Source organism: Molothrus aeneus, chromosome 20 (genome assembly GCF_037042795.1).
Source record: "Molothrus aeneus isolate 106 chromosome 20, BPBGC_Maene_1.0, whole genome shotgun sequence".
Taxonomy (NCBI): Eukaryota; Metazoa; Chordata; class Aves; order Passeriformes; family Icteridae; genus Molothrus; species Molothrus aeneus.
In genome coordinates, this window is record NC_089665.1 from 4,629,200 (window position 1) to 4,644,198 (window position 14,999).

Below are 14,999 nucleotides of genomic sequence, written 5' to 3' on the forward strand. Positions count from 1 at the left end.
AGGTGAACTTTACCATGAGAAAAACAGCCAATATTCCACTATTTCTGCTCTTTTGCACCAAAGCAAATGAGTCAAGTGGTTTCAGGAACTGGCCACATCACTGAGATGGGGAGGGCATATTGCATATTCACAGGAACTTAAGATTGTTTTATTTACACTTCCATTGCTAGGGGCTGTGGAATGGAACATAATTCTATTTGCCAGACACTCTTCCTGGTGCAATAAGCTAGAGGAATTCTCAATTAATACATGGAGCTTATGGATAAAAGACAAGAGGTTAAATAAGACTGCAGTGCCCAGTGGACCATCTGGTGAACATTAGGTTTGTCAATAAATCACAAAAGCACCAGTTCATCAAAAAAATTCCATTTCAAACCACTGACAGGGAAAAAAAAAAGATGGGGGAAAAACCCTCACAAAATTGGTATTTTGATATTTTATAAAAACAGGACCATTAAATATCTTTAATCTATTTTCAATTCTTTTATTGGTTCTCTTCCAATGACCACGTGGTTTCACATCCTGGATGCTTGTACATGAGAACATCATGAAATAAGGGGGTGCATCACCTCAGGAGTAGCTCCTCTCTTTGCTCTCAGTCTTTCTCCTCACCATGGGTGATAACATAGCACAGGTTCTTGTAGTCAAGGTTCCCAGAGACATCTGGAGGGAAAGCAGCAAACATCTGGTTGATCTGCCAAGCAAACAGAGAGAAGTGTCACAGACTGTGGGACAGCAACATGAACAGCTTTTCATTTTACACCCAGCTCAGCTCCCTGCTGCCCTGCTCCTTTGACCACCATGGAGAAGTTTTCCTTGGGTTTGGTAAAGTTGAAACCAGAGTTGGAACATATCTGGTTAATAAAGTCCTGCTAGAATCCCCAAGTTCCCTGTTGAAAAGAGCTCTCTCCCTGAAACCCAGGTAAGCCCTGGTGGATAAATGTCCAGTCCAGTCTCCGTTCTGTTCACAGTCCAGCTCCACTCCATCTCCTCTTCTGAAAGTAAAGTCCCCCTAAATTCCTCCCAGCCAGCAGAATCCATGCTCAGTCTCACACAAACCACCAAGTCAGTACCTCATTTTGGATTTCAAACCAAGTAACTCACAGAAATGGAAACCAGAACACAGTCCCCACCCAAAGCCACTTGGACTCCAGTAAATCAATTGCCCAGCTGCCCATGGGGAGGAGCAGCACGAGATAGGCCACACTTGCCCTTGGATGGGAGTCCAAAGAATCTGTTTGACTTTGATTTAGCCATGGAGCTCTGCAGAAGAGATGCTTTGAATTGTTTCTAATTGCCAGAGCTGGCATCAACCTCCTCTCAGGCTGGATTTCAGCTAAATCCATGCATTTAAAGAGGGGCAAGGACTTAGTGCTGAACAGGAGCTGGAGCTGGATTCCTGTTTTGAATAAAGTTCCTTACCTCTTCTTGACTGAACCGGTCTGCCTGTGTCATGAGCATTTCTTTGATGCTGTTCAAATAAAACGAAATAACCTGATTAAAGGGTGATAATGGCACATGACAATTCAGATGGCAAGATCCCTCCTGAAGTTGCATGAAAGAAAATCTGTGTGACCGCATAAATTAGAGCTGTTAATCCTTACATGATATTGTAAGAGGTTTTCTGTGGGCACCCATCAGTGTCAATGCCTCGCTCTGCCAACTTATTTCTCTTTTGTGACACTTTATAGAGGTTTAAAATTGTTTAAGGTTATTACTGTAATTGAAATACAGCAATTTTGTATGCTTATCTTAACCTAAAATGGTAGGTTTCCTCACTTGCTGCTTAAAGTTTGGATCACTTAACAAAACCAAAAGAGAGAATATTTTCTGTAAAATCTGAGGATGAAAGGAACAGAGCATGAAATGAGAAAGAGGACTTGAAAGAGAACTCGAGCCTCTATTGCCAGTCATCACCCGAGAATGCTTTATTTGCATGCAGCCATTCCCAGAGGAGCTGTGGAGCTGCATGAGCCCTGCTGTATTTCACGGTGCCCTGTCTTGATCTGGAGTCACAGCACTGGAACACGGAGCTTATCCCACACACAATCTGCATCCCGTGCAATTACATCAAAGAGAATATTTTGGGGGCAGACTCTCAGCTGATTTACCCTCTGTTTTAAACCCATTGTGGGAAGGCAGTCGAGCATGTAATTTTTTTTTTTTTTAACCTAAGTTTAGAGGTGAATAGAAAAGCCAGGAAGAATTATTTTTGTTTCTAGTCTAACCCCTGTACATAAAATGTCTTTATACCTCCCACAGTTTCTCATGTACTGAGAGCAGCACATGCACCACGTGCTGGGACATCCACCAGTATAAACTCACTTATATTCACATAAACATCCCTTCAATAACACCAATAATTTCCTCTTCCTGTAGAAGAATTCCTATATTAATCTCACAGTTTTCATTCACGCTGAAGAGGCAGAGTTGTCTCCTTTTGTCACTACCAAATGTATTTATACATTATCAGACACAGCTCTGGAGCAGTAAAACAAACTGTAAAGCTGTGATAACAGGTGAGCAGTCTGTTGTAAAAAAACAAAAGCTGAGGCAAATGTAGAAATCTGGTTTGGTTTGTGGATTTGAAAAAAGGCTGTTTTTCTCAAGAATTTGTTGTGGGGGGAGTGAGAACGGCAGCTCTTCTAGAAGAAGTCCTTTCTGCTTTTTAAAGGGAATATTTAAAACTATTTATAATAGAAATCATGCCTGAACAGGAACACTTGCAGGGGAGCAAAATTCACCTACCATGGGTGCAGATGTTCAGGCAAAACAGTAAATCCTCCCTTTCTGCACATGAGAAAAGTCCCCCAGACAGAAGTACAGTTTGGGTGGCAAAGCTACAATGGCACTCACAGCACTGACAAATGTGATTTTTTTTCCAGGAAAAGGCTACACATCCCAGCCTGTGGCAGGGGCACAGACACTTTTGCAGCTCTTGTTGGTATAAATGCACATTTGGAAGCTCAGAAAGGGAAAATTGAAAACAATGAAGAAGGACAAGTGTGAATATATCTGTGCAAGCTTTGGGAACAGACAGAACTTAAGCTGTTGGGTATATTTTTTCCTGCATTACTTCACCATTCTCTGTAGTTAGCTAAGTTTCTTCATCTCTTTGTCTCAAGTTTCTGTTTCTGTTCTGTTCCTCTGGCCATTTGGTATGTGACTGCATTTTTTGAAGGCAAATTCTCAAATGATCAGTGGCTGCAAGAGTAGAGAGATCATTCCCCTCAGCATAAATTACTGGATATATTGGATATGTATGGATTATTGGGATATATATGCCCTGGACAAACAGAATTAGCAAATGCAAATGAAAGTGTGATCCAGGAAGGAGCTTGGTGAATAGAAGGAAGCACTTAGAGCAGTTTTGTCAGAAGTCACAAATAAACTGCATTGCAAACAAGCCTGAATTAAAAAGAGATCTGGGCACTGTGTGTCTTCTATTCACATGCTTAAAGTATTTAGGGGAAAAGAAAAGATCAAATATCTAATTATAATCTTCTGATGCACAGCCCAGTAGGCTCTGGCACACTCACAAGGAAGAAGGACTGACTAAAGGATCCATGCACATTTTCCATTATTTATTTTATAGGGAAACAAACACTCACCATTTCCAAAGCCAGAAATTATGTACTTTTTTTGGTTTTGTATCTTGTTTTCTTTAGAAATCTTATATTCTTCTCAAAAAATACCCTAAAAACCAAACAAACCCCCCCCCCTCAAAAAAAAATCCATTTACCTAGGAGTCTAAATGTTATCCCTTGTCCTGGCTCACATCAATTCCTTCTACACTGACAAATATCTTGTTGCATTCTGATATTTTAAAAGCCTTTTTAAAAATTATCTGTGAAATCTCTGGGGCATTTTTGGTTTTCCTCTGGGTTTGCCTTTTCTACAGTGCTGTCTTGGAGGAAACCAGGTGAGTGGGAAGGAGCAGAGCTCTACAGCTACAGGGAGAATCATCTCCAGCTCAGCCAAACACTTCCAAAGTCCAGCATGCCTGGGACCTCTTCCATCCCCCTGGGTCCATTTTCATTTGGCCCAAATCTGAAAAGTTTCATTGGCCTCAGCATCAGGCATGGTTGGTGTTGGCCTGAGTCGCTCTGCCCCACGAGTGGCATTTGGGACTGAATCATCCAACCTTTCCAAACACTGCCCCAGTTTACACCAGCTGAGGATGGGACTGGGAGCTTTTTCTCTTTTTGACATCATGCTGTGGGAAGGGGTTTATGTGTGGTATAATGATGCAGACAAACAAAGTATGTCATTGAATTTGGAAGTAAGTTATAAACTCCTGGAGCTTCTGGAAAGGTTAGAAGGCTCCATCCCAGCTACCATCACATGGACTAAGTGAGTCATTTCCAGACTAGAGGTGAAAACACGCAGAGGGAAGAGACATAAAAATCCCCAGAAGGATGTTAACTCCATGAACATAAAAATGAAGTTCTGATTAAAAGGTCAGCATGACTGGTTTTTGAGAGAAACATTCCAGGATTTTTTAATACAGAGAAATATTATTTATTAGAATTAACTGTCGCATTGAAATGGCTGCATGAGCCAACAGAAAAATGATTTCAAAACTTCAAATGTCTACATTTTGGAAGCATATGAATAGAAGTTAAACCTCAAAGACATCCACAGAATTGATTTAATGGTTTGTTCTGTAATGATCAACATTACCCTCGGGTCTAATAAGTAAACATTATGCTCTGTTGTGGTGATGAACTAAAACAATTTTCTAATGTTAGCAGTGCAGTGGGGGTGGGGACAAGGTTGACCTTTTCCATCAAGGAAAAATAAAATATTTCTCTCTCATCTTCATTTTGGAGTGTGATACTGCATTCCTAATTTGCCCCAAACTCCAACTGGCTTCCAGCATCCAAGGAATGTAGATCTGGACACAGGGTGGCAAACTGCAGATTTTGTATGCAGGATATTGTTACAGATAGTGGTGGGAAATATAACATTTCGTGGGTTCTGGAGTATCAGAAGTTCGTATTTCATGGCTGGGATTTCACTACTGTGTGATCTGCCCTATTTGGCAAAAGGCTACATTAATTCTGTTGTTTGAGTCACTTCTGATATGATCCCCTGACTGTTCTTCCCAAGCTCTTTGGGTGATGTTAACCTCAAAACCATCAGGACAACTCTTAACCCTCTGTTCCTTCTGATTGATTGCTACATCCACTTGTGTTTAATTAATTTGGAAGTTCTCACTCAAAGGACTGTCTCTTATTTTGCATATTGCAAAAGTTCTCAGACCCACTGGGGTACTGCCATAGAAAACCACCTTGGTAAAGGAAAGAAATATTGTACATGAATCTTGCATTTTCAACTAACTTTCATCAATTATTGCAGATAATGCCATGGAAATCTCCACGGGGTTCTGGTCAGAGGCTATCACAACATAAGCAGCAATAATTGATGTAAATACAATTTTGTAACTCATGGTTCCTTGATAGATTTCCTATACATATCATGCTTTATAAAATCCACCTGAAATGGCTGCTGCAGTAGAAGTACAGACCCCAAATTCACCAGGAAATTTCAGCATATGAACAAATTTAAACATATGCATAAATCTAGGTACATAAACCACTTCTCTGGAGCAATAGGTCCAATATCCTCATCTCCTGCCCTGATTTGATATCATTTATCTCACTCAGCTGAAAGTCCTGCTTGCACCATTCTGGCAGTGCAAGGAGGGTTTGCATTTGTGCAAATACCTCCTAAAGTCCTTTTACATTGCTTTGTTGGTGCAACAGGACATGAATACAAATTGAGTTCTCCCTCCTTATTTAAAAATAGCCATATTGACAATAATTGCCAGATTATTAATAGTATTATTTGGTTTGGCTCTCACTGTATCTAGTGGAATTTTACAGCAAATTATTTCTAGAAGCAGAAGGCTCAAATGATAAACACATAAAAAGGAAAACGTCCAGCACTAAAACCATGTCTCAGAGTTAATTAAATTGATCACTTTTTTAAAGAGGGGAGTAGCTTTCCCATTTTAGTCAAGCACTGAGAGTTAGGCACCAGACATTCATTTTAATTTTACATATGGAGTTAATTTACAAAGAGTCATGTGTCGATTTATATCCAGACCTTCAAAAAGAGGCTATCTAATGGCCTACATGTGATTATATTTCCGTTGGCTCTTGCAATGTCTGAAGACAATAACATCTCTTTTTGGTATACAAATACATTCATACAACAGTCCAGACTTTTAACTCTGGCTTACAAAGCTAAATGTTTCTCTGCCTCTTAAAATACTGTGAAAAATGCAGCTTTTAAGCAGTTCTTTAAAACTCTGCAATTATTATTATTGTTGTTATTCTTCTAAAGGATTGGAAATAAACTTACTAGTCTGCCTTTATGCGGCCTTTTCCTTCTGGGTCGAAAATCTTAAAAGCATTCAGAATGGTTTCTTCTGGGTCCGTGCCTAAAATTAATGAAATATAATTTAGAAGCCTGGATGTATTTCTCTGGCTGCAGAATACTTGCTAAGTAATTACATTCGCTTGAAAACAGTGCAGAATGGAGAATTCTGCAGTTGTGGGTTTGAAGACAAAGGTTCCCTGAGTCGGCAGCATTTGTCATGTCAGACAAACAATAGAGGTGAATAGTTCAATGCTCAGAAGCTTAAAAATAATAACTCATATCTATTCTATGTCTGCAGGAGAGAAAACTTCCAGGAACTGGTCTCCAATATCAGTACCCAGAGGATTAGTGGCTTTCAGAAATGAAAATATAACAAACTGTTTCCCTCACTGGCTTCCTTTAATCTTGCACTGTACGTTCCTTGTAAAAACACTTTTTGATGTTACTTGTTCTTGGCCATATAGAGAAGAGGTTATTTCCCTCACTAAGGGAAACGGAGCTCATCATAAAATCCAAATGCCAATGGAATGCAATGGAAACAGGATGATCAATTTGAGATGGTGATCTGCACCTAAATCCCACTGTGCCCTTCCCCTTAAGTGTCTCTTCATTAAGTGCTACTTACAGAAACAGGATGGTTTAAAGAATTAGACTGTGGCTACAAGATTTTGCTTCTGCTCTTAGCTGGGCACAGATTTTTGGTATGACTTTATTATCCCTGTCCTTCTGTTCCCAGCAGTAAAATGATTGTAATGGTCTTCCTTTTCTTCCTTCCATTATCTATCCCATCTCTTTAGACTGGAAAACATTTGTGTCAGGGACTCGTTTTCACAGTGCCTTAATCTTGGCTGGGGCTTCTGACTATTCTGTAATGCTGCAGATTCTGAGTCGACTCATTTTCAACCCACACCAAAAGATACACTGTGTACTCTGTTCCTGACTATTCCCCAATATTTCAAAATATTCCTGTAGTATACACAATACAAATCTTTGTAACTGTAGGAAACCAAATTTACAAGCAGATGAACTGATTCCATGGACAAAATGAAGCTATTTGGTATGCTGAAAGAGTGATTAAAAAAGGATACAACACAAAGGGGCTGAGGATTCAAAGTTTGTTTCAAAGTTTGGCAGAGGTAGAACCAGAACAGAACCCAGCCAAGGTTCCCTGCTCTACAGACTCTCCTGATGCCCTCACAGTTTGCTTTGTTTGAAAGATTTCACAAGGATTAGCAGGGTCCTGCAGGATATAATAGTGAACACACCTCGGGCTATGTGGCCTCCTCCTTGCCACACAATGGCCATGTACATTATTTTTGCCAAGCTGTAGGCAGTGTATTCAAACTGCCATGAATCTGTGATCAATACAAAGAGCATTGGTGTTTAATGAGTGTTTGGATTGTCCCATGAAGAGAAACATCCCCCAGCTCTGAGGAGAGGGCTGCATTTTAAGTAGTCACCGCTGTGGGGGGGATTTTTTTTTCCTTACTGTGTTTTACATTTTCTACTCTGTCATATCCTTGGACTTTGGCTTTGAAGAGAAGCAATGCAGCAGGCATTCTTTATTGATTAGCTGGTAAATAAAGTGGTTTCTTTGATGTGCGGCATCTCTGTTTTCTGTACAAATTGTATTATTCTGACTCCCTGTAGAAGCAGCTCCATGTGGTTGGCATTAACATAAACCGAGTTTTGTTAGCTGTTCATCTGGCATCATAATCTCAACATACAAAGCTAAAGCTCATCCTGAAAATCCCAGCTTCCCCTTTATGACAGAAATCAATTATAGCACAACAAATTTTACTTAGAAAGCACCTTTCACCAAATTCTCTGAGTGGTACTTAGCTAATAAAGAGTGTTGCAAAATTGCCATATCCACTTCCTCTAGCCCTTTCTCCCTTTCTAATTGCACTACAAAGGCTCTTCATCCCAATTAGTTTTGATTGGGAATGTGCAGTCTTTTGGCTCTGCTTCCTTTGCATGACAAACCCAACCAGAAGGGCATGACAAGCACAGCTGTGATTTTCCCTTCACCAAATGGAAATTAAAAAAACCCTCCTCCTTTGCTAGTAGCCAACAGGAAACCTGCAGACAAGAGGGCTCTGCTTTGCCATTCACCTTCCTGTGCTGGCTCTGCTTTTAGGCCACAGGATTGGCAGGGCCAGAGGCTTTGCCAGCTCCAGCAACTCTGTGGAGCAAGGGGGAAGAGGGGAGAGGAGGAAGAGGGGAGAGGAAGAAGAGCTCATTTCCATGCTCACAATTGGAATGGGCAGCAGGGCACCCCATAACAAACATTCACATATCCCAGGAGGTAGAATATGGAGGAGGACGCTCCCTACTCTGCCAGAAGACACCTGGAATGTCCTGGTGGAGGTACCACACACAGGTTGATGTCTGGGCAGTAAAATCCCCTCCTCAGTCAGCCTTCTCCATCACCCCTCATGCTTCCCAGACTTCCTGCCCTCTTTAGCAAGAGTGTCTTTCTTCCAGAACCAGCTACATGAATTCTTTCTTTCAGACCACTCTGTTTTCTGTTCCAAGCATAGAAAACCCTTTGCTGGAATTGTGTTCAGCAATACAAAGCCAGAGTCCATCAACCAAACAATAAATGTTTTTAAAAAGATAGGATCAGATTTTTCCATTTTTCTATTCATTAGTTATTTTTACAAACTTCTGGAATGTGCTTGGCTAAGGCCAGCCCTGCTTTGGAGTCTTTCACCTTTCTCTTTTGCCTGTAGGAAGATGACTGGAGTTCTGTCTTGGCCTCACACCCCCCCTCTTGCAGTTTCCATCCATTAACTGGAGAGGAAACATGATTAAATTACCAGCTCACACAGCAAATTTACTACCCACATTTCCTGAACTTCCCACAGTGTTCCCTATATATTCTGGGGCAATGAAATCCCACTCCCTTATCATTGAGAATCCACTGAAATTTAATTATTTCAATTTATCCACTCCATTAAGGGTTAAGAGTTATGCTGTGAAATCTTTTTAAGGGTTATTCCGTGAAATCTTCACCTCATGGCAAAATCACCTCAAGTGACACTGAGGCTGGGCCATGGAGTTACAATTAATGCAGAAAATGAGGGAAGCCCATGTTTGCTTAATGTGACAAAGGAGTGCAAAAAGGGTGGGTTTTTAAAAAAAAAACTTAAAACCAGCTAATACTGGGAGTGCTATGACTAGAACATGAGCATGAGTTCAGCCCAGGAGCCTTCTGATAGTGAATAACTCCCCTGCACTGTGCTCCAGGCTGCTGAGGTTTCATCACTTTCTGGACCCCAGCTCAGCCCTTTCATGTTAGCTTGTGTAAGCTAAATCACACCTTTGAATTGTCCTCTGCACCGTCCCTCAGCCTTTCATTCTTCCCCTCTGTCTGCAAAACTGGAGATCCCTCCTTGCCTCTAAGCACTGTTCTGTGGAGACATTATTGTAATTTGCAAGGTGCTGAGATATTTCAGTGCTGAGGATCTTTGACAGATACCTCTCCAATCCCCCAGAGGTACTTACCTTTCAGCTTTTCCCCAAACATAGTAAGGAAGACAGTGAAGTTTATAGGACCTGGCGCCTCCTTCACCATGTCTTCAAGCTCTTCATTCTTGACATTCAGACGACCTGCAGCAGAGATCATTTTTCATAATAAATCACAAATTGTGTTTCAAAAAACGGTTCCCATTCATCTCCTCCCACTGGGGAGTTCAGGGCTCTGTGCAACTTTGCTAATAACATGGTAGAACACAACTCCCAAATACCCCAGTGAAAAAGAAATTGGCAGAGCTGGCTCTGAGATCAAAGGGTGACTGAAGGAGCAAGAAGGATAAATAACACAGACATGGCCAGCAGTGGACGAGAGAAGGGGAACTTCCAAATAAAATGCTTTTTGAGTTGGGGCTTTTTTTTTTTTTCCTCAGGTGAAATATGGGCCCCACTGATATTAATATAGCAGAGATCAAAGTGACTGAAGTGAATCCAAGGTCTCAGTCTTTGCCCTCTTGGATATTGAGACACCTCTCTGAGTAGAGGGCAGATGGATGAGATCCCTTCCCCATCCTTGTGCAGCCCTATTGATGAGAATTTAGACCCTGGCAACCCTCCTCAAATTGAGTGGTAATTTGCTGTGAATGTACTTTATAGGCATTGAAAGGCTTCACTGAACAGGAAAGATAGCAGAACTTGGCCTTAAGAAATAAATATTTCAGGGTAACAGTAGCTACAGGCCAAAGTTTGCAAACCTCATTGTCACAATAAAGAGTTCAGGAGCTTCTGCTCCTTGCACTGACTCTGCTGGCGTCTGATTCCACCCCGGGGAGCACTAAAGATTCTTATCAAGCTCTTTTTAATAAGCTCCAGATGGCAAAAGCCCAAATGCCTACATCACTGTTCAAGCCTCAAATGCCGCAAGAAGGATACAACTCCAGGTTTGGGATCATGAGGGCTTGAATTTTTTCTTTCCTTGGGAAGATTTGCTCTAATCTGTTTGATATTATCAAGGTTGTGATAGCCATGGAATGGACAATACCTAATCTCATGACATGCACATTTCACCCCACACAAACTCCCAGCAGCACAGAACTTCACATGAAGCCCTCCTGGGTTTGTGTGGGCAGAGGGGCAGCTAGTCCATGACTGCAGTGCTAATCAGTGCATATTCCATGGCTCCCAGATGAAAAAGCCTGGATTCAGAGGCAAATCAGAAATGCCTGGCATGGACCCCTGTTTGGGTGGGCTTCTTCTGAAATAGTTGCAGGGGAGGGATCAGACCTTCATTCCACTCCCTGCTCAGGACACTTTCCAGCTGGAGCTCTGCAGTGAGATCCCAACCACCACAGGGAGGAAGGTCAAACAGAACAGGTTTCCTTTTGCCCCCTGTGTGTCTCATTTCTCCCCCCACTGTCATTCTAATACCAACCTTTCTTCTGGGCTTGAAATTGAGACAGCATATCTCTTAAGTATTGAATTGTTAGTTTACCTAGTGCAGCAAATGTGTCTCTCAAATCTGCTTTGTCAATAAAGCCATCCCTGTTCTGATCCATGATGGTAAAAGCCTGTGGGAAGGAAAAGGAACAGGAATTGCCATTTCCATTGCACAGAACAGTGCTCCAGTCACACACATCAGTCTATGGAAGGATGATATTCATGCTGTAAAAAGGAATATTTAACTTCCTTTGATTCCTCCACATCATTGCACTTTCCTCACTTTCAACACATTACTGTATCTTGGCAAGGGGCTTAATTAAACCCACCCAAACTTCTTCTTACTAAATTAATGCTCAGTGCAGCGTGCATTGGGCTGAAGCCAATGCTGGCAGCTCCAGCCATTCAGCTCTTAACCCATAAAAGTTTGAATTAGGGAGGCTTTAGTCTGGGTAGATTTAGCCAGAGGTTGCTCTGTGGTTATACCTTCCCCATACTCCATTCTTTGAATGAGGCTGAAATATTTCTGTAAAACATTTCATTTCTGTGGATATCTCTCTGCTATCAACCTGAAGTCGATTCCTCCTGAGCCTTAGAATGATCCATCACACAGAGATAGCTGAACTTTCAAAAGTACAGAGAAATGTAAGTTCCATAAGATTGTTTATTCAAAGTTTTTTCCCTTTTCCAATACACTGCATCTTTGAGACTGTGCTGTGTGCTCTGACTGACACTGATGTGCTGACCTTAAATACCCTTGTCAGGCAAAATTTAACTTTTGATAGATAAAAACAGTTGGGTTTTTTTTTTATTTTCAGCCAACACAGACTTGGTGTGCTCTAACCATTGTTTACCAAGCCAGCTAACAGCTCATCTATCTGTTTACCCATTTGTGTGTCCATCTCTTGGCTGCCATCACACTTATAATGTTTCATTGATTTGGAAAGATTTTAATGACCTGAAATTCCCCTGGTCATGCCATGGGGAATATTTGCTGATCCTGGCATGACTCTGAAGCTGGTTATCTGTCTGACAGGCACATCAATATGGGACAGTATCTTTGCAATGGCCAGGAATTATTCTTTCTTCAGACAGTGTGCCCCTGAGATTGCAGTAACTTGCAGGGTTTTAAAGTCTGCTGCCCTACAGGGTGCATTTCTTCCCATGAACAAGTTATCTCCACATATCTTCAGGTATTTTCTCCTCCAGTTTCTTGCAAAGCCTCACTGCTCACAGCCCAGTTTGCCCATGAGGCTCCATTCAGCATTATGTTCATAATCTTATATTTACCTTCCAAACCATCCCCTTACAAAAAATTAATCCCAACTCTTTAGAGATGTTCTGCCCTTGCTTTAAATGGTGATCCCCCATAACTGGGAAGAAAAAGAGAAAGAAGATATGAAGAGCAAAGCCAAACCCAGGCAGCTCACAGGAGACAGGATGAGCATCAGGCACTGTAATGGATGAATTTTAAATAACAGAACAGCAATGCTGAAACATTTGCTGATGAGCTGGTTGAAATCTCTAGATACAAATATTCTAATCCAAACCAGGTTTTCAGAAATATGTGTCCCAGATATGCAGTTCTTAGACACAACATGGTTTTGGGTTTCACTCGACCACTCCACTGCCTCATGCCTTTGCCATTATTCTGCCACCATCCCCCTAGAAATGCTCCTGGTATTATCATATTTAAAGAAGATGAAATAATGGCATTCTCTCCAGTTCTTTGTGCTGGTCCATCTTCCATCTGCCATCTTGGAGAAAATAAAATGGAGGTTCCTATGATATAGAGAAGTGGGAGAAGGGAGTCAAACATTCCCACTGACTGTGGGGAAATGAATTTAGCTGGGTCATATTCCCAGGCCTTGCCTTGGGTTTGGTCTTGTCCATCACTGAGCTTTCCTGGTGGGAATCCTCAAGAAAAGTACACTTGAAAGCCACGTGAAAGCACAACTCAAAAGAGCAGACATTTATCACACTGGAAATTGCTTTGGAGACATGAGTTAGAAAAAATGGGGGAAAAATCCTTAATGAGTAATTTAAAATGACAAACCAGTGCAGAATGTGATGGTCTCATGGACTCTCTAGATTGTCCCCACAGAAAAAGAGCAGAAACTCAACAAACAGATTATCTGTCTTTAATATTCTCCAGCTTTTAGGCCACCCATTGGTTTTACCTCCTCACAGGTAACTGGTCAAAGAACCTACAGTGCCTGGAACACCAATCCCTTGGGAGCTGAAAGTTGCTTACTTCATCTCCACATGTTGTCTTGTTTTATTGGCATTTGTGGAGAAAGCTGAGGGCTTCTTGGCATTTTCATTTCTCCTGTGTGGGCAGCATTAGAAGGGCACAGATGAATATTTTCTTCTGCTGTTGTGGAACAGAGCAGTAATGAAAGCCCTGGTTCAGCCTGGCATCTCTATTCAGGACAATACTTGAGCACATAAGACTATTCTTATTTAAAATACCACTTAACTTTAAACATGTGCTCAAGTGCTTTCCTGAATCAGGGCTGAAGTGGATGAGATGATGCTTTTCCTTTATTTTGGGGTGGGGGCTTGGGTGCTTTTCAAATAAGTCTGGAGAGAAACAGGGGAGTGAGTGAGGGAAGTAAAGAAAGAAAGAATGAAAGAAAGAACAAACAAACACACAAGGAAAATGATCTACCAGCCAAAACCACAGGGATGATTCAGAAAACAACTGTGTGTTCTGTTAAAGCAGATGGAGAATTGAATAAGGATTACAAACAAAACCTATGTTATTCATTAGCAAAAACAGGAGACTATAGAGAACAGCAGAGTAGTGACCAACCTCTTTGAACTCCTGGATCTGGGTTTGTTCAAACATAGAGAAAACATTGGAACCGCCTTCTATCTTCTTCTTTGCCTTTTTGGGAGCCTGTAATACAAATAAGAAGATCAAGTATATATTCCTTTGTCTGTTAAGCGCCCATCAAAACAAATTACATCTTCAACAGAAGGTAAAAACTACACAGTCAAGTAATACAAGAGGATTGTGCTTTGTTATTCCAAGGTTTTAAAATTCAATCTTATAGACAGATAGATTTAGATTTATATATAAGATTGAATATATATATTTATACAAGGGATAGAAATTGCTGCCTTATTAACAGATTGAGGCTTTTTGCACTCCCTGCTGTGTCCTGGGACCTGGCAGCTCAGACAAACCAGGACAGTTTGTCACTGTGCTGCCTTTAAAAAGGTGAGGGACCCAAAGTGTGCCCCAGCATCCTGCCTGGTGCACTGCTGGCTCCCCCAGGAGCTGCCTGTTCCTTGGGCAGAGTCACCTCCAGCTCAAAGGATCCCAGGCCATGTCACACAGGGACCTCTTCCCTTCCATGCTGGCTCTGCAGAGCTCAGGGGTGACAGCCCTTGGTGTGGAGTGGTGTCACTTGAAGATATGAGCTAGAATTCCCTAGAATTCTAGCCCTTGGTGTGGAGTGGTGTCACTTGAAGATATGAGCTAGAATTCCTAGCCTGCTGTTCTCAAGAAACTCCAGAATTCAGGTAAGTGCCTCCAAGGGCTCCTTCTTCCCAGTTCCCATGCTGGGACTGGCAGCCAGACTCCAAACAAGGCCCTGCATGAAGACTCAGCTCAGGAACTAGAAAGGGAAGTTATATCATTTCCTACTCACACAGAAATGTTTAGAAATCTGCTTGGTCTGGACCAGCAC

General features: G+C 41.5%; 1 protein-coding gene across 1 annotated transcript; it reads right to left on the reverse strand.

Moving 5' to 3' along the window:
• Nucleotides 1–595: 595 nt before the first annotated feature.
• Nucleotides 596–14,197, reverse strand: MYL10 (myosin light chain 10). Its single transcript, XM_066563552.1, has 6 exons — nt 14,117–14,197; nt 11,357–11,432; nt 9,898–10,002; nt 6,370–6,448; nt 1,423–1,471; nt 596–694 (listed from the first exon to the last, which is right to left on the reverse strand). The coding sequence occupies exons 1-6, from the start codon at nt 14,150–14,152 to the stop codon at nt 596–598; spliced, it is 444 nt and encodes a 147-aa protein (XP_066419649.1). The 5' UTR covers nt 14,153–14,197.
• Nucleotides 14,198–14,999: the final 802 nt, after the last annotated feature.

Excerpts from the sequence above, each read along its gene's own strand:
- MYL10 (XM_066563552.1), bottom strand. The coding sequence starts at position 14,152 with ATGTTTGAACAAACCCAGATCCAGGAGTTCAAAGAG. Across the intron at positions 11,433-14,116 it reads AGATCCAGGAGTTCAAAGAG|GCTTTTACCATCATGGATCA; the intron begins GTTGGTCACTAC and ends TCCTTCCCACAG. Across the intron at positions 10,003-11,356 it reads AGACACATTTGCTGCACTAG|GTCGTCTGAATGTCAAGAAT; the intron begins GTAAACTAACAA and ends TCTCTGCTGCAG.